The 20,811-nt window shown below is 45.9% G+C and overlaps 1 protein-coding gene across 3 annotated transcripts in view; it reads right to left on the bottom strand.

The window, feature by feature from the left end:
- Positions 1-20,811, bottom strand: part of ROGDI (rogdi atypical leucine zipper) — a 130,636-nt gene that overhangs the window by 21,933 nt on the left and 87,892 nt on the right. For all 3 annotated transcript variants that reach the window (XM_068136196.2, XM_068136197.2, XM_078768338.1), the window contains 2 exons: positions 4,902-4,997; positions 4,640-4,738 (listed from right to left, as the gene is read on the bottom strand). In XM_068136196.2, coding sequence (XP_067992297.2) covers positions 4,640-4,738; positions 4,902-4,997 — 195 coding nt within the window. The remainder of the gene's footprint in view (positions 1-4,639; positions 4,739-4,901; positions 4,998-20,811) is intronic.

Genomic DNA, 20,811 nt, shown 5'->3' with positions numbered 1-20,811 from the left:
AAGAAGTTGGAATTTCAAAAACGTGGATCTGGGGTGAATTAATGGGGGCAGAAAAGATCAAGGTTTTGGATGGGGGATGATAAGAGATGGTGGTGAACAGCTGTTTTAAAGACCTGGAGGGAGGAGTGGGATTGAAGGGAGAGTTTGTTCCAGAGGTGGGAGAAAACGGGAATGAAAGAGTGAAGGTGAGCAGAGAGCCTAGATTTTGGCAGTTTAACCATAAGAGGGTTGCTGGCAGATCTTGTGCGACCTGTAAGAATATTTGGGGGACAGAGCACAGAGAGAGCTGGGGGAGCAAGGCCGGAGAGGAGTCGGTAGAAGACAGAAAGACCACCAACCTGCCTGCGGTGAGTGAGTGAAAGGCCCTCGGAGTTAGCTTCATCGCAGGAGATTCCAATGATTCTGAATTCTGAAGTTTATAGCTGTGTGGGGATTCAAACCCAGGCTAAATAGCTTACAGGTGAGTGTGCGTACCTCTTGGTCTAGATCAGGGGTCGGCAACCTTTTTGACATGAAGTGCCAGTTTGAAATGTTCTTGTTAATTAGTGTGCCATATCAACATTAAGTTTAACATTAAGTTTAATTATGACACCACATCAAAAAAATACTTCTAACAGACATGGAATTTTATTCCATCCATACAGGCTACATGCATAGCAACAACATCCATACAGGCTACATGCATAGCAACAACATCCATGCAGGCTACATGCATAGCAACAACATCCATACAGGCTACATGCATAGCAACAACATCCATACAGGCTACATGCATAGCAACAACATCCATACAGGCTACATGGATAGCAACAACATCCATACAGGCTACATGCATAGCAACAACATCCATACAGGCTACATGCATAGCAACAACATCCATACAGGCTACATGCATAGCAACAACATCCATACAGGCTACATGCATAGCAACAACATCCATACAGGCTACATGCATAGCAACAACATCCATACAGGCTACATGCATAGCAACAACATCCATACAGGCTACATGCATAGCAACAACATCCATACAGGCTACATGCATAGCAACAACATCCATACAGGCTACATGCATAGCAACAACATCCATACAGGCTACATGCATAGCAACAACATCCATACAGGCTACATGCATAGCAACAACATCCATACAGGCTACATGCATAGCAACAACATCCATACAGGCTACATGCATAGCAACAACATTTTAAAGAAACATTTATCTCTCATAATTAGGACATTGTAATGATCATTTTATCATTGTAAAATTTGTCCCCAATGAGGTTACAAATTATATGCAAGGACCCCATTTCAAAACACTGCTTTCAGTAACTCATTTACAAAGTATTGCATTGGGAACAAATGTCAAAAAGTGAGAATAAACGGTATCAAATAGAAATACCAGTACTATACAAGAATGCTGCCATCCTCATGAAAACATCCACATCAGAGTTGGAAAAAAAGAGATGGACAAACAGCTACCCATATGCAAACCCATGTGTACTACAAATAAACAGATGCCTACCAGTCAGTGTGATCCCTGGCCCTGCTTTCCTTTGCTGAGCTCAATTATCTGGGGGTTGTCGTTAGTCACTTTAAGTTGCAAACATGCTTCGGAGTGGTCGGTTGTCAAACGACTACGGGAGGCCATTTCTTCAATGCGTCGCTCAACACTTCTAGCTGACATGGGAATATCTTTTATTCTTGATTTGATTGTCTCTTTGATGGTAAGCCTTCAAACAGAACCTCTGAGCTACAATGAAAAGGCTCCTTAATATATTCGCCATCCGTGAATGGCTTTCCGCGTTTCGCAATGCAATGAGCAATGCGATAGCTTGCTTCAGTCGCTTGGTTTTTTGCAGTGGCAAAGACTTTGAGGGTGTTGGCTTGCTTCCCATACCTGGACACGGCACGTTTGATGGATTCTGCCTTGTCTGCCTGATCTTTGAAAGTTTTCTCGTGCTTTGTCTCAAAATGGCGCTTAACACTCAACGTTCGACAAACAACATTTTCAAAACATAAAGTACACACAGCACGGTCCTTCTGAAAAACAAAACCCCACTCTTCTGTCCATGAGGGCTGGAATGCTCGAACCTTTACTTCAGCTTTCTTAGCTAGCGGGGTTGCCATCATCTACCGAACCTGAACCGCTTCACTGCACTGTGGGAAATGTGAGTGGGAGGCCGTACCGTCAATCAAACTAAATAAGACAGGCCGCGCAACAGCCAATGGCTGTTCAAGAAGTGATTTGTCATGCAACTGAGAGGGCACTGCTTTCGCCAGTGTGCCAATGATTACGCTGCCGCGTGCCAATGGTGGCACGCGTGCCTAAGGTTGCCGACCCCTGGTCTAGATCATCCTTTCAGCCCGCAGTTGTTAGTATATGTCAATGTGAGCATTTCCATTATTAACACAAGGGAGACGAGGCATTTTGTCAGTGGTCACTTTCGTCACTGCTACTTTCACTGTCAGACGGCGAGGGATGAACAAATTGACCTCAATCAAACCAATCTGTCTCCTTGTCCATGTAACAACTTCTGACCTAATTGAGAAAGACGGATTCATTGGTATCAAATAAATATTCCTTTCATCTCCTCAACCACACAGCACCCTTTTCATTCCGCCTAAATACCCTTCGCGGAGAAAATGTGAAAACATATTCGTGAGGAAAACAATTCATGTAGCGGAGCTCACTTTGGACGAGACGATCATGTTCTGCAACACACGACTACTGGCGGCAAATTGATAGTGGCCACAAGTTCAACTTGGTTGGGGTATTTCCAGTGGTGCTATCGGTTAACCACTAAATTAATCTATATATTAAAGTAGCGGCAGTTTTCTGTCCGTCTGTTTCTCCCTTTCCACCCATTGGTTGGGCAGCTGGCCTGATTCCACCCACAATGACGTCATTGGTAGGAAGGCTGACTCCACCCACCAGCATTTTGATTTTCATGCAGTTAAGGCCAAACACATCGGTGAACCGATCATGCACATGGCCCACCTTTACATTGCTAAAACATAAACTTCTGGTAGCATGCGAGGCAGCGCTTCGTTCCCTCTACACCGCCCAAAAAAGGGAAGGGTTTGTTCCGCGGGTTCCTGCTAATAATCACTAAACCGCCCCAACAGGATTCCTGACGATGTATGATATGTGGATGAAGAACCTGCGAATTTGGAGTGAAGCGTGCCTGTCTCAAAGGTTGCTTATCAGCACAATATTTTACCATCACTCCCGAAAAATGAAGCTGAAAAGTAATACCAACGAAGTTAACTATCCGACTTGAAAATGAAATTTTTCCAACAACTCATATTTTAGCCTGTACTAAAAATAGGCTCCCTGCAACTTTAGGCTCGTTTTGTCACGGCAGGTCACTGGTATTGTCTTATGTCCGTTGCCAATACCACAACTAACAAAATCAGGGCTGAATGCACACCTAAACTCGTGTATTCCTCTCTTCTCCAGTGCACAGAACCGCTTCCGAGAGGCCATTCTTTTCCACTCGTCTCCAGAGCTTCAAGCAGGCAGTGCACTGCATCTCAGGTCATCCTTGTGACCCACAATCTTTATTTCTCCCATTAACCATACGTAACTCAACCGTCTGTGTTGCTGGTTTCTGTGTTTCTCTTTTTGTCTTGTTTGGTATTCCCTTACTCACTGTGCATAGCTCCTGCCCCACGATCCCACTGCCAATTTAACCTTGCTCTTCCATTAGCATCACTCGAAGATAATATATTTTATTAATGCTGCCTCCCGTCTTTCTCGTGTGCACAACAACAACAACAACAACAGGCATGTTAAGGCCATTTTCCCTGCTAGAACGGGGGTTAGCCTTGCGGTCCCCATGACAATCTTCTCCATCTTGCCCTATTTTCTGCATCTCTCCTTGTTAACCCCCTTGCCCGCATTTCTTCTTCCACAATCTTTAGCCAAGTCTTTCTCGGTCTTCCCTGTCCTCTACTTCCTTCTACATTCATTTCCATCACTCTTCTCAACCAGTCACTTTCATCCTTCCTCAACACATGACCAAACCATCTCAACCTGTTCCTCTTCACAGCATCAATCACAGGCTCCATTCCCATCATCTTTCGCAATTCATCATTTGTCTTCCTCTCTCTCAGCGACACTCCGCACATCCACCGAACCATTCGCATTTCCACCCTTTCCAGCCTTCGTTGCTGCTCTACATTCATTACCCATGTCTCGCTCCCATAAATCATAACACTTCTCACACATGCAGCATACACCTTTCCCTTCAGCTTCAGCGACACTCTCCTCCTCATCAGCACGCCACTCAGTTCCCGAAACTTCTTCCATGCACATCTCACTCATGCAACCGTTGCCGAGTCTCATCCACCTTCTCCATTTAGCATGTCAGCAGGTTAGACCATTCATGGCATCCCATGTCATGTCATGTCATGATTTATGTCACACATTCTCGTGTGTGATACATGTAAAGACCCCTCCATGAACAAATTGCTGAGAGATGGGAAATACCAACTGTGCGGGGCCCAGAAATGGCAGAATTAACATTAGAATACCATATTATCACCTGGAGAAGCACATTTATTTATCACTGATCAGAGGTCAGAAAAGCAAGAACATGACCGCTTAGAAAGATGTCGCGCTTTGAAAACTGACCGCCCCATTGGTGTTGACTAAGTCCGGCAGAGTCATAGCAGCTGGGATGGTAAGGCGATTTCGGGCTCGATTCAGCTGCTGCAGCACTGACTCCATGAGCTGGGGATAAAGGCAAATTGAAATAATTTGCCAGTAATCGAGACAACCAATGATCACAAGTGTAAAACAACCAATGTCCAAAATGAGAAACTTTGGGTCCGTACTCATTTCAGAATAATCAAAAGTAATATGTAGGAACTTCGAGCCAGAGCAGAGTTCGTACCTTGTTGACCTCCGCTCCACTGCGAAATTCGTACTTTTTGTCATGACTCGATACCAGCTGCAGAGCCAAGTGCAAATGATTGCCTGCATCTTGAATCTGGAGTGCATAAGGAAGAAGGGAAACTGTTCCACTTTTCCCTCAGTACTAGCATATGAGGACAATATACAAGGCAGGTTTATCACTCATATACAAACCTGTTACACGTCATGCGCAGTTTCTTAAAAAAAAAAATTAACGCCGTGGGGGACTGACGATTATTTCTCAAAAAATATTTTGAGAATATTTTAAAAATACATTTTTATTTTTAAAATAAATAAAATACATTTTTTAAATAAAATGCGGGCAAGGGGGTTAACAAGGGGAGATGCAGAAAATAGGGCAAAATGGAGAAGATTGTCATGGGGCCCACAAGGCTAACCCCTGCTCTAGCAGGGAAGATGGACTTAAAATGCATGTTGTTGTTGTTGTATATTTAAAATAAATAACCTGAATTTGAGGCTAAACCTGCCTTTGGGGCCAAATCCCTGTTTTACCCCCCCCCCCCCTTTAAATTTACCCCTTTTACCCCCTTTAAATGGACAGTTCCGAATGTGGAGCACAACCCCATGAGACCTTACTGTCCTGATGCATTGCACCAGATTTGGTCTGTATCGCTCAGGCAGTTGTGGACAAGAGGTTTCAGTGACGACGAAGGATTTCAGGAAGGGGACCGTGGCACCATTTCCGGGGGAGATACGATCATGGGGAGCACAACTTAAGGTTAGGGTATGTCCCAATGCCTCGTGGCAAATTTGATTTGGATCTGTCTGGTGGTTTCTAAGAAGATTTTTGAATGAACTACCAATATTTCCCCCCCCCCCCCCTTTTATCTCCCTTATAGGGGCACATCTGGATGGGGAGCAGAACCCCATGAGACCCTACTGTCCTGATGCATCATACCAAATTTGGTTCATAATCGGTCAGGTAGTTTGTGAGGAGATGATGTTTTAGTCAAAGTAATGGCCATATGGACGCCGGGATTTTGGAGAAATCAACCTAAAATACGCAATTTGGCGTCTGTCTGTCTGACGATTTTTTACCGCGATACATTCCGTCGTTACTTATCCAATCTCAACCAAACATGACAGGTTGACCAAGGGTTACATAATGAAGGTTGTAGCGCATTCATTTGCCCCCATCCCAAGGGGGGTTTCTCCCCCAAGTGGGTTTTCCCCACCATTGCCACCAATGGGGATGTGTGTTGAGGTGTATATCCATGTTACAAAGCTTTATCGTGGCATTTCCAAAGTCGCTTCAAATAACAAAACTTTTTTTAATGGGATATTGCCCACCACAAATCCAATAGGCCACTTGAGGTGGGGGCTACACAAAGAAAACATAAGCAGAACAACTATCCCCTTGGATTGAAACAAGACAAACATAGAAAGTTCTCTCTTCACAGAACAAAAAGGGCTGGGAGGGGTTAACTAGTCTGCTTTGAGACAACAGTGCCTCTACCCCGATTTTTGGTAGACTGCCGACCAAGGTGAACGAGCTCACCCCACCTGGGTTTGAATTCAGAGTTGTCCTTCTCCTAAGCAGATTGCCAATCAAGGCAAACGAGTACCACACACCCAGGTTTGATATCAGAGTTGTCCTTCTCCGAGGCAGACTGCGGGCCAAGGCTAAAGAGTTCCACCTACCCGGAGCAAGCCTGGTTTTAAGGCACAAGACACCTGCCTTTCACACCTCCGCATTTAGTTAAAAGCAGGGGTCGGCACGAGAAGCCATGCGGTAGGAGTTTGATTAGGAGAGGCCATTTGAGACGCAGACCATATGGGATATTTTATGGATGAGGAGTTGCTAACACACATTGTACGAACGATAATAGCATAATATTAATGTTATTACCAAAACAATATTAACACTAATAATGTTCCACTTCCCCAAGGGGTTTTGCCTGCCCTGATAACGTGTTAATATTATGCTATTCCAGAAATAAATAGATTCTGTCCATAACTAGATCATCGTGCCGTTTTCCGTGGGTGCACCGGCCTCTACAGCAAGTAAAAATACTATAAACCACAAACACGTTTTATTACCTTTTAAAATAGTTGATAACGGTGTTTAACACTGAACCAAAATAAATTTGGAGGAATCCGGACATTAGTCTATGCTGATCACATCAACGATCGCACCTGGTCGTAGATCTACTGCAGTCTATATACCCCACAACCGTTAACAACACGACCCTTCCTGTCGTTTCCGTGTTCCTCCATGGAGTTTTCATGGCATTTTTCCAAGGCTGCTCTTCATTACAAAAGTAAAAACAACACTCATGATAATAGCATAACATGAATGATATGATAAAACAATATTCCCCACTCCTCAAGGGATTTGGTGAATTGCGATATTGCCTGCCCCACTCCCCGCCCCCGACATCCTCACTCAAGTAAATTTCTGATCCTTTCAATTTTTTTTTTTAAAGTGAATATATATATATATTTTGTATATATATATATATATATATATATATATATGTATATATTGATCCTTTCAATGACCATATCTAACATGTTATAAGGTCATGCACGGTCTGGTCCTTTCAATGACCTAATCTAACAGAAGAGAAATAATAATTGGCAATAATAATAAGGATAATAACATGACTCCCCCTGTCGCTCCCATAGTGAGTGGGGGTGGACTAATATCCGAAAAATTATTCAAAATTATTAAATCATTATTTAATTATTAAAATAAGCCAATAGGGTGTGTTGTGTGAGGGAAGCTCAGATTGACATTGGCGGCATAGGGAATATTGGACAATCTTAAATTCAAAATTTATGCAACTCTCAACGTACGTGAGCAAAAGTGCTGTTCATAGCATGGTTGCCATGGGGAGTCGAGAAGTCCACAATTCACATGAAACAATAACTACTTCAAACATTGCTTGTTGAATATATATATATATATATATATATATATACTAGCAACGGTACCCGCCCTACGGGCGGGGCTTCAATTGGCAGGCCCAAATGAAAAGGCTAAATATCAGAAATTGAAGGCTTTTTTTCTCTGCCGGGAAAATAACGTCATGCGGGAGCAAGTATCAGTAGGATGTGGCAGTGTGGGAGTCCACGTTTCTGATCCTCCTTCATGCCGAAGTAGCCCACCACTTCTCCAAGCATTCCGCTCTTCAGATCCGCCATAAGAGATTTAAGCTCGATACTGAAGAGTATCACTGAAGAGTATCCTAGCAAGCTGGTTGCCATTGGGATTCGAGAAGTTAGTCAGGTTCACTATGTCAATAAATTATATTTCGTTCAAAATCATGGTAGATTAGCAAACCTATACATTTTTGGAAAGGTTATAGCATAAGGAAACTAAAAATCAATGTTTACATTTGGAGAGATACCTGTATGGCGGCCATTTTGGATTTTCAAAATGGCCACTGTAAAATACATATTTTGTTCTATTTCTGCCTCTAATTACCCTAAAAACTTTAAAAAATATACTAAACCTATATTTTCAGGGACAAAGAATCTAATGAAAGTATCAAATTAGTGCTATGGGGAATGGTAAGACACGAATCAAAGGTTTTGAATTGCAAAATACTGTCTTTATATTCACGATTTAAGTTGCATAATCAAATACATGTTATCATTTTGTACAGGCAGTTAATAACATCAAAATGTGTCACAATAATTCATATCACCAAACATACACAGGCAGTCAGCAAAATCATATATACACATGCAGTCAGTATAACTTCACATTTACACAGGCAGTCAATGACAAAATATACACAGGCAGTCAATGGCATCAAACATACACGATTACAGAATATGCCATTTAGAGTTCGTCATCACTGTCCTGTGTGTCGTATCCGACAATATAGTTCGCATCGTTTTCACAGTCCGTTCCACACAAACAAAGGTCGGTCAAATTGATTGGCAAATCGAATTGGTCGAATGGTCGATCGAATCGATTGGTCGATCGAATCGATTGGTCGAATTGGTCGAATGGAATTGGTCGATTGGTCGAATTGGTCGAATCGAATTGGTCGGAATTGGCAAATGTAAACATTGATTTTCAGATTTTCCATGTAATAACGTTTCCAAAAATGTATAGGTTTGCTAATCTACCATGATTTTGAACGAAAAAACATAGTGAACCTGACTAAGTCCACAATTCACATGAAACAATAACTACTTCAAACATTGCTTGTTGAATATATACGTATATACTAGCGTATAGTATATACTTGAATATATACGTATATATATGTAGTATATACTAGCAACGGTTAACTTGCTTGAGTACCAGCTTGCTGGGCTGAATGATCCCGGTGTGTACCCCGGTTTAGAATAGGTACACCGTATCCCTGCGCATCGTAAGAGCGTGACCAAGAGTTGGCGTCAGGAAGGGCATCCGGCCATAAAAACATTGCCTCAAACAGGGAACCATGATTGTCATGGGGCCCGCAAGGCTAACCCCCGCTATAGCGGGGAAAATGGCCTTAAAACGATCATTCATTCATTTATTCACTGAAGACACGTGCAGTTAGTACTCCCGATGTCGTATGTACTCCAGATACGTGTTTCCTTCATTGTAAAAACTATCAAATCAAAAGTTAAAAGGATTTTGAGCTGATAGGTGTTACGGCCTTGGCAAGATCGATGGAGACAGCGATGGAGACTTTTAATGATGTTTATATACGAATGATGTTTAAAGATGTTTATATTGTTTTGGGTCGTCCTTTCCGCATATCTCGTGGGATGGTAAGTTGGAGAGACGGCCGTGATGGCGGGTAGGGGGTTGGAATTCTCTCAAGCAGGGATTCAACCCATGTCCTCATAAAAGGTCTTTGTCCGAGGTCACCGAGTCCGATCGGTGCAGCCGTTTGTGCAGCACCCGGGAAAACAACATCGTCACAATGGAAACATGGTCACAATGGAAACATCGTCACAATGAACGTTATGCGAACGCGAATGTTATGCGGGAGTCCAAACCTGAGAATGCTGGAGACCAAAGCTGAAATTGGAAAAACTAAATAGCCTATTTTACACCTGGAGATCCCCGGATTATCCACCCAAAATATCGTTGCGATCGGTTCAGCCAATTTTGCGGTACCTTCGAACGGAGACAGACAGACATTTGGTGAATTATAGTAAGATTATATATTGTTGCGAATATGGAATTTGGCCTCCATATCCGCTTGTAAATATTCCCCTATTTCCCCAATACTCCCCAACTATCCCCAATCCCCCATTCCCTAGTCCCATTGTCTGTAAACAACAATCAGTAGAGCCGACCTTCCCCTTATTCCCCCATTAAATGTCGTGCCCAGGTCCACCGCACCACACGTAGACAACTTTCGGACATCTTGCTAGTTATTCTTAGTCTATGTCAGTTAAGGCCTCGTTTCCATTAATTATGACTCTTCGTTGCACCAGAATGTGATTATATGGCACCAGTAGTGAGTTTAGGACCTTTCCCATACCTCCTCCCATCTTCTTCCCCGTCTACAACAACAGAGGGGCACGGCGCTGCGCGGGGGGGAGTGTGCGTCCTCCCACCGGCTCGGTTAGCCGCCATCGACAATGCGCTCCAGACAACGCGCTCCAGACCATGCGCTCCACGGGGTTACCACAAAGGGGCTCCTTGTCAGCTCCTCGTCAAGGGCGGAGCCGGTAACCCCCCCGCACGCACCCAATGAGAAGCAACGTGCCGATTCCACGAGGCGGAGCTAACGAGCCGAGGGCGTGTCACTCCCCGCCGGATATACGCGGCCCCGCGCCGGATGCGACGTCAGATGCGCCCCCAGCTTGAGCAGACAAGACGCCATCCGAGCGCTGCGACCTCCCCGCATCTCTAGACCGGACCGGGTCGACCCTGTCCTTGAGCCAAGAGTGCACCTTGAGCCATCGATACCCGCTGTCCTTTCCATCAATCCCCGTGTGAGTCAGCTTTGTCCCGTTTATCTGTCGTCTGTTGGGAATAATATAAGATTGTGTCTAAGTGCTTGTCTTTCTATGTTGTACCTCTCGTCCCTGTAATCTGACCTTCCGAACGAATATAATCTCCTCCGGAGGTCTTGAGAACTGAACCCTGGGTGTCGTGTCATTTGAAACCCAGCCGTGTGTCCTTTTCCTTTGTTGCCTTTATTGGCCTAGCGCAGCGCGATTAGTCAACGTTCGGGTATAATCGGGTAACTTGTGCAGACGTGGTCATACCAAAACCGCTCGGTAAATAACATCTAAGCCACGTCTGTAACAATTGGTGTCGAGGAGTGGAATTCGAACCCGGGACGAAATTTATTAGGCCCAAATTTGTAACAAGTAGAATCGATTCGGAGCGCGTTTCCCGCGCGTTATTAGGCCCAAATTTGTAACAAGTAGAATCGATTCGGAGCGCGTTTCCCGCGCGAAATTATAACGGCCGAAATTTGTTTTGTTGTATAAAAACCCGAATTTTGAAAGTCGCGCTATGGCAGACCAAGACAGCTGGGGTCCGGTAGGGGAGAGTGAGGTAGGGTCGATCCAGGACCAAATTGAGGGACGCGAGGAGAGCGAAGCAGTGAGGGTAGCAGGTTCGCAAAATAGCGCCGTCACGCACGAAGTATCAGGTGCACAAAATGGCGTCCTCACGCATGTGGGTGTAGCGGCACCAAATTTTGCCGCGCCCTTTGTACCAACGGTGGAAGACATGCAATTAATTATGGCTGAAATGGAAGCAATAACGAACAAATTGGGAAACCAAATTGAAGAAATAACGAACGGAATGAGGGCTCAGAGTGAGCAAATGAGGGCTCAGAGTGAGCAAGCGAGGGCTCGGAGTGAGCAATTGGGGGTAATGGGAAACCAAATGGGGGTAATGAGGGACGAAGCGAGGGGTACCGGTGAGGGATTAGACAAGAAATTAGAGGGGTTAGACAATGGGATAGAAGGGGTGAAACATGGGTTAACGGGGGTAGAAAACAGAATGGCCGCTCAAGAGAATCAAATGGAAGGGATGCAAAAAGGGTTAGAGGGGTTAGAAAACACCATGGAAGGCAAATTGAGGGACATGAGGGACCAAGCGGAAAGGGAAGTTAACCAAATGGGGCAGCAGATAGAGGGGGTCAGAATGGGGGTAGAAACCAAACTGGATGCTCACAGGGAGGAAATGGAGCAGATGAGGGTGGCATCTGGGCAGGAGATGCAAGTGATGGGAGAGGAGATCAGAGGAGGAGTGAGTGAGGAGGTCGGAGGAGTGCGCGAGGAGGTGAGGCACTGTAGGGAGCACATGGAGAAGGAGGTGAGAAAGGGGACTGTAAAGTTACAAGGGGGCATAGAGGTCCTGACGCAGGAGGTGGAACAGCTGACGGAGGGACAAAAAGGACTAACGGAGCAGGTTCAAAGGAACACTGCAGTACTAGGAGGGTTAAAAGTGACACAGAAAGAACTAAAAGACGACTTGATAGCGACGAAGAGGGAATGTCAGATGGTACGTGAGGGACTGACAACGAGGTTGGACGAGGTGATAGAGGTAATGGAGACGAAGGACCGGCAGGTGAGGACGCACATGGAAACGGTCAAGGTAGCCATGGAGGACGAGCTGGAGGAGACGTACCGGGGAATAAAAGAGGTGAAGCAGAAACTAGAAGAAGTGGAAGAAGGGATGAGCGAAATTAAGAAGCGACGGAGAGGGGATAAGAAAGAAATAAAAGAGGAGATAAAAGAATTGGTCCAAAGTCTGTGTTCGGATCGTGATGATGTGCTCATTAACCGGATGAGGGATTCGCAGGTGATGGAGGAGAAGCGAAGAGGAAGAGGACCCGGTGTAAGTGGTGACCAATATGGTCGTGCGTATGATGCGCCAGGGGATTTAATAAGCTTGGGGGTCGAGATAGACCCGGGTGTTCGTGAGAGGCCGTTGGTGAAGTGTGCGACAGGTCTGGTGTGCGAAAGAGGAGGTGTGCGAGAAAGTCCGACTCTGGGGTGTGTGAGGAAAAAATGCGTGCCAAGGAGTGAGTGTGCTGGCGAGAATGAGTCGATGGAAGCGCGGTGTGGTGAGTGTTACAGAGGGTGTGACGGGAGAGTGTGCGCGAGAAAGGTGTGTGACGGACGGGTGCATGGGGAAAGAGTGCGCTGTCAAAGGCAAGGAAGAATGCACACCTGTGGTGAGTGTTACAGAGGGTGTAACGGGAGAGTGTGCGCGAGAAAGGTGTGTGACGGACAGGTGCATGAGGAGAGAGTGCGCTGTCAAGAGTAAGGGTGAGTGCGCTGTCAAGAATGGAGGTGAGAGTAGTGAGAGTGACAAGGAGAGTGGGTTGGTTGTGACAGGTGAGCGAGGATGTACACCTGGGATGGAAGGATGCACACCTGGAATGGTAGAGCGTGAGTGGGAATGCACGCTGGAGTTGGTAGTGAGGCACGTGAGTGGGTGTGTGAATGAGAGCACACCTGTGATTGTCACAGAGGAGGTGACAGAGGAGGGGGCGCGAAGAGGTGTATTGGTGAGGTGTGCGAGCAACGAATGTGTGCCACAGTGTTCGGTGGTCAGGTGTGTGACCAAGGCTGTGAGTGGAATGGGTGTACCTGGGTGTGTAAGGAAAGGTACGAGGAGCATGGGCACGGCTGGATGTGTGAGCAAGGAACGGGCTGCGGGGTGTAAGCGTCCAGGTGAAGCATCGACGTTAGACGGGGTAGAGTTTAGAACGACTTATAGCCGAATCGGGCCCTCGGTGCGTGCCGGGCTTCGCGTGCCGCGAGAACCAGCGGAGATCCGAGCCACGGCGGGTTCGAAAGGACCGCCGTGCGCGATCCACGCTGGGCCTCGCGTGGAGCGGCCGCGTCCGGGCTCCACTAGGCGGAGCGGGCAGCCCGATAGGAAGGGTCGTCATGGCGACCACTTTCTATTGAGACGTGCCGGCAGGTCGAGATCGGGACATTGGATGGCTCCACGCCGAGGTGGTGCATGGGATCTCGGCCCGGGTAAGCCTCCGTCCCTGCACCGAATGCGGGACGTGTCCAGCCGCTGGCACAGAACAACCCGCATTCATGGCTTGGCTTTACAAAGCCGGGCTTTGGACGGGAATTGGCGCACCGAGAGGTATTAGTGAGTAGACTGGGTGATGAGGTTAGTGTTTTGGACCCAAAATTAGAGAAAAACAAAATTTGATGATTGGCAAGGGATTGGCAGTAGTGATTGGCAGATGATGGGTAGTGATTGGCAAATTTTTGATTTGTTGAAATTTGATGTGCAAAATTGGTAGTGAGAGACCCCCGATGTGGTGGGATGGCAAATCCACCATCCTTCCCATGTGGGGGCAAAGGAGCACTAGATTATGGGGTGTATGGCAGTGAAAACTAGCCCGGGTGGGTTAGCTTATATTGATAGGGCCCTAGAAGATTGACATTAGGTAACGTTAAGTTTAGTTAGTGACTGATACCTGTAGTGGGGACGCAGGTAGTTTAGTATGGATGATAATGACGAGGGAGCGCAATAGTTTAAAGGGGCGACTGGGAAGCGCAAGTTTCAGAAGGGAGTAGTTAGCTGAGATGATGCCGTGGGTGTGAGAATTGAACAGGTGTGATTGCACAGGTGTGCAACTGGACAGGTGTGTGGAGCAGTGTGTGAGTAATGAGTGTTGTGGATCAGCGCGAATGCGCTTGGGGAGAGAAGGGTGCAGGTGGCACCAGGTGTGAGAGCACAGGTGTGCAAGTACAGGTGTGTGGAGAGAGTTGGAGTAAGTGGTACGGAGTGGTGTGCATGGTGCGAAGGTGTGGATGGGGGAAGAGTGGACCCCTTTCACGAGTACCCGGGGCGGGTAGTGTAAGTGTTAGGTAGAGGGTACAGGTAAATTGTGGTTGGATATTGGCATTTGTGGTGCGGTGGCAGAATGGTGTTGTGGATGGGTGCATTAGTGTTGTGGAAATGGCTGGGCGTGTAGCCTGTTAGTGTGTGTAGTTGGTTGGGCACTCCATCACTGTGAGGATGTCGGCCAGGTGAGGCCGCAGGTGGGCTCTGGGAGCCGGTAGAGTTGTGGATGGGGCCCGAGGATCCGGAGGATGGACCCGGGTAGCCCAGTGCCAGAGAGGGCACCGAGTGGGGAGAGCGCCAGAGGGCCTGCCCCAGTTAGTTAGGTTAGGGTGAGGAGCTAGGTAAGCTCGGGTGGCAACTGCAGTGGTGGAGGTGTGCAGGTGGGTAGACCCGCTGGGAGAGGTACACGCCACAGCCCGGAAATTGTGCGAGGGCACCGGGAGATGAATCGGGGGAGTGAGACCCCAAATTGAAAAGCACCACAGTTTGGCCAATGGGAATTGGTTTTTAGAACCCAATAGTGTAAGAGGGCCAATGGTTTGGCCGGAGAAAGACCCCGGGTAGTGTAAAGTTGTAAAGTCATTTAGGAAATAGTTAGGATTGATGAACCTGTCGCACCATACGCAGCCACTTACCTGTGGTGATGATGATGACTCCACACCTGTGTTTTCTTTGTTTTGTTGCAGGAAATGAAATTGCTGTGTGGATTGTGAGACGCATCACGACGTGGATGAGACATTGGGGTGATTCCATCTCTCCCTCCCTAGGAGGGACTGATGATGAATTGGTAATGGCAAATTTTGATGTGCAGTTGGAGATGGCAAATTTTGATGAGAGTTGAAAATGGCAAATTTGATTGGTTAGGAGGGAGAGAAGACGAATTTGGTTTATGGGAGGAACGGGGAAGACAGTAGGGATGTTTGTTGATTTGTAAAGTAGATGTTTATGGGTAGTGTTGTGTTTTGTGGATACAGTAAGGGGTAAGGGAGGGGCCATGTAGGTTACCTGGTGGGGGGGGGGGGGCGTACGGTAGGAACGTACCTGTCTCACCTGGTTCCCATGTGCCCCCAGTGTGCATCACCTTGTATTGCGTGCACTCTTGCGCCCTTACCACCTTACTCACTTGTCTTTTCTTTTGTCTCCCACCTCCGAGGATCTGGCTTTGGGGTAGAGAGAGAGGAGAGAGAGGTGCTGGCTACGCAGTTGTGGGCCTGCACTTTCGCTGCTTGCTGCTTGGATCGATACACCATATGGACCGCAATGTTTGTGGCCACCCACCATGGACCGCAGCTCTTTTGCGGCCAAGCACCACCCGTGGATGGACCTATGGGTCAACGTGGCACCTATGCCATACAGGTGAACCACTTATAGTTGGCCCCCTGACGGCCACAATAAAGAAATGGACGCGGTTGGCGCCTTTCTTTATTTTGTTTAAAAGAAGTAAGAAGGCCAAGTGCACCACATGAAGGCAAGACCAGCGGCAGAACATCGGCCGGCTGCGACACCACCGGTGATTTATAGACACTTTATTGGTGCACCGGATGGTGCTCACTGTGTGATGGGGTGGTGCTTGATGCTTGGAAGGGGTGCTCTGCACATTATTAAAGGCCGTAGGCCACAGAGCACTCGTGGGTTGGTGTATCGATGCTAGCATGCGTGCTCTCTCTATGCATAACATCTGCATGTGTTCCTCCAAAAAACAGGTCCTGGATCGTAGTGTAAATATCAGCGTAGTCTTGTGTAAATAATGCTCCCTACCGGCTGTATGTTTAGTTTGAGGATTCTTTCCGGATTCGGTTATCCTGTGGGTGTGTTTCTGTGAGGAGAAGGGTGCAACGTCGCAGGGGGACATATTTACTCATTTGTGAATATCTGTAAAACTGTCGCACTCAGGGTAGAGTTAATAGTAGAGGGAACTACATTGCGTGCCACACTAAAGTAGGTAAAAATTTATCGGGTCGGGACGCCCCGAGGGTAGAGAAGGGTGCAATGTTGCGAATATGGAATTTGGCCTCCATATCCGCTTGTAAATATTCCCCTATTTCCCCAATACTCCCCAACTATCCCCAATCCCCCATTCCCTAGTCCCATTGTCTGTAAACAACAATCAGTAGAGCCGACCTTCCCCTTATTCCCCCATTAAATGTCGTGCCCAGGTCCACCGCACCACACGTAGACAACTTTCGGACATCTTGCTAGTTATTCTTAGTCTATGTCAGTTAAGGCCTCGTTTCCATTAATTATGACTCTTCGTTGCACCAGAATGTGATTATATGGCACCAGTAGTGAGTTTAGGACCTTTCCCATACCTCCTCCCATCTTCTTCCCCGTCTACAACAACAGAGGGGCACGGCGCTGCGCGGGGGGGAGTGTGCGTCCTCCCACCGGCTCGGTTAGCCGCCATCGACAATGCGCTCCAGACAACGCGCTCCAGACCATGCGCTCCACGGGGTTACCACAAAGGGGCTCCTTGTCAGCTCCTCGTCAAGGGCGGAGCCGGTAACCCCCCCGCACGCACCCAATGAGAAGCAACGTGCCGATTCCACGAGGCGGAGCTAACGAGCCGAGGGCGTGTCACTCCCCGCCGGATATACGTGGCCCCGCGCCGGATGTGACGTCAGATGCGCCCCCAGCTTGAGCAGACAAGACGCCATCCGAGCGCTGCGACCTCCCCGCATCTCTAGACCGGACCGGGTCGACCCTGTCCTTGAGCCAAGAGTGCACCTTGAGCCATCGATACCCGCTGTCCTTTCCATCAATCCCCGTGTGAGTCAGCTTTGTCCCGTTTATCTGTCGTCTGTTGGGAATAATATAAGATTGTGTCTAAGTGCTTGTCTTTCTATGTTGTACCTCTCGTCCCTGTAATCTGACCTTCCGAACGAATATAATCTCCTCCGGAGGTCTTGAGAACTGAACCCTGGGTGTCGTGTCATTTGAAACCCAGCCGTGTGTCCTTTTCCTTTGTTGCCTTTATTGGCCTAGCGCAGCGCGATTAGTCAACGTTCGGGTATAATCGGGTAACTTGTGCAGACGTGGTCATACCAAAACCGCTCGGTAAATAACATCTAAGCCACGTCTGTAACAATATATATATATATATATATATATATATATATATATATATATATATATATATATATATATATATACAGTGGAACCTTGACTTACGAGTTTAATTCGTTCTGTGACCGAGCTCGTAACTCAAATTGCTCGTTTCTCAAATCAAATTTCCCCATTAAAATGCATTGAAATGCTATTAATCCGTTCCAGCCCGCCAAAAACCACACCAATTTTTTTTTAAATATACAGTATATATAAAAATATCTCGCGCTTTATATTTCACCTGTATGCAGCATACAAGTTAGCAGGATGGCCTGGACTGGAGGTACGCACACTTGACTCTAAAGTCTAAACTGTCCAGCCTGGGTTTGAATCCCGACCCAGCTATAACCTGTCATGGGTGAATCACAGGCAGGGTGATTCATCAATGTGTGTACCGCTAAACTGGGCGCCCCGTTTGCGTCCCATTAGTTGTTGGATGTTAAGGATCTCACCGTGTTTTCCACAAAGAGAAGGCGAGCTATCGCCGGCACTCTGAACAAGTTGTGGCCTGGCATGCTCTTCTCCTCTGCCGTTATATACGTCCTCCTCGGCATCTTTTTCCAGAAGAGCCCTGTCTCGTCACAGTTGAAGATTTGCTGGGGGATGTATCGTTCGGCTTCTATCAGTTCGGCAAAAGTTATAATAAAATCTTCAGCTGCTTTCACATCCGCCTCACCAAGTCGACAACACGCACACCTCGCTCATGTTTTTCGACGATTGCGTGTTTTATATCCAAGCACATCATCCTCTTCTTCTTCTCAGTACCGTGTTTTCCACAAAGAGAAGGCGAGCTATCGCCGGCACTCTGAACAAGTTGTGGCCTGGCATGCTCTTCTCCTCTGCCGTTATATACGTCCTCCTCGGCATCTTTTTCCAGAAGAGCCCTGTCTCGTCACAGTTGAAGATTTGCTGGGGGATGTATCGTTCGGCTTCTATCAGTTCGGCAAAAGTTATAATAAAATCTTCAGCTGCCTTCACATCCGCCTCACCAAGTCGACAACACGCACACCTCGCTCATGTTGTTCGACGATTGCGTGTTTTATAGCCAAGCTCATCATCCTCTTCTTCTTCTCAGCACTGCACTTGGCACTCACTTTCTTAGGCCCCATGGTTAAAACTAAGAAATTTTCCAAAATAACCAAAATGCGAAAACAAAAATGCAGCGATATATGGCAGAGATACTGTACTTGCACGGCAAGATAACCACGTGACCAGAACCCACCTGGTGGCGGCTGGCGTAAACTCAAAATACCCAACATGCGAAAACAAAAATGCAGCGATATACGGCAGAGATACTGTACTTGCACGGCAAGATAACCACGTGACCAGAACCCACCTGGTGGCGGCTGGCGTAAACTCAAAATAACCAACATGCGAAAACAAAAATGCAGCGATATATGGCAGAGATACTGTACTTGCACGGCAAGATAACCACGTGACCGGGTGGCGAAAGCTCGTAACTCAGATCTCGGCTCGCATCTCAAAGCAATAAACCGCCCGAGCGACGGCTCGTATCTCGAAAAACTCGTAAGTTGGGGCACTCGTAAGTCAAGGTTCCACTGTGTGTGTGTGTATGTATGTATGTATGTATGTATGTATATATATATGTATATATGTGTATATATGTATATGTGTATATATATATATATATATATATATGTGTATATATGTATATATGTGTATACAGTCATCCCTCGCTATATCGCGGTTCACTTTTCGCGGATTCGGTACATCGCGGTTTTTTCTCGCTAGTATATGTAAAATTATATCGCGGATTTTTCGCTATATCGCGGGATTTTGCGGTATAAATGTATTTTTATATACTATTATTTTAAATATTTTTGTGGTAAAATAAGCATTTTCTAGCCTAAAAAATTAAAAAACGTAAAGAAATAAGAAAAATACAGTATTTAAAACATATTACAAGAAATAAAATACTGTACATAGTGTACAGTAGAAGGGTAGACAAAGAGTCGTGCGTATGGAAAACGCCAGTACATTCATCATCGTCATCACCTTCATCGTCATCAGTACTGCACAGCTAATTCATCATCATCTTCATCACGCAAGTTGTAGTATTGAAGAGCCGGGGCTCTTGCTTGATACGGACGAAATGACGGGCAAGACACAAACTCGTCCGAGAAGATATTTATTCTCAAAACCAACTCGGGAACACTGAAAAGCCCATTTATCGGGCTGCATTATAAAGCACAACCAGAAACCGAAAGCCACGCCTCTCAAGCGTGGCGTGCTTCGGTGAATCGGTGGTCACGTGATCAACAGGTGTAGCTGATTATACCCGCAAAGCGCGGCACGCTTTAGCGGTCACGTGACCAGCCACTCTCGCGCCGGGAATCCCCGCCGGTGACGTCACCGGCTGGAGCAAGGAGATTCTGATGCTGGTCTTGCTTGGGGAACCCATGGGTAGCTACAGTATCTTCAATGGTGAGTACCCATTAGAATTTTATATGTTGTTAAAATTACGTATGTTTAAGAGTGTAAAAAGTGTTTAAGAGTATAGGAAGTGTTTATAAGAGTATGGGAAAGGTTAATAAGAGTGTGGGGAGTTCATAATGCTTTAAAATATATATAAAAAAAAAAAAAAAAATGGTCGCTACTTCGCGGATTTTCGTTTATCGCGGGGGGTTCTGGAACGTAACCCCCGCGATAAACGAGGGTTCACTGTATATGTATATGTGTATATATATATATATATGTGTATATATGTATATATGTGTATATATGTATATGTGTATATATATATATATATATATATATATATATATATATATATATATATATATATATATATATATATATATATATATATATATATATATATATATATATATATATATATATATACACATATACATATATACACACATATATACACACATATATATATATATATATATATATATATATATATATATATATATATATATATATATATATATATATATATATACATATATATATATATATATACACATATACATATATATATACATATTCCTGA

The sequence above is a fragment of the Myxine glutinosa genome, chromosome 14 (assembly GCF_964187855.1).
Source record: "Myxine glutinosa chromosome 14, kmMyxGlut1.1, whole genome shotgun sequence".
Classification (NCBI taxonomy): Eukaryota; Metazoa; Chordata; class Myxini; order Myxiniformes; family Myxinidae; genus Myxine; species Myxine glutinosa.
The sequence above is the reverse complement of the archived record's forward strand: the minus strand, read 5'-3'. Positions and strand labels throughout refer to the sequence as shown.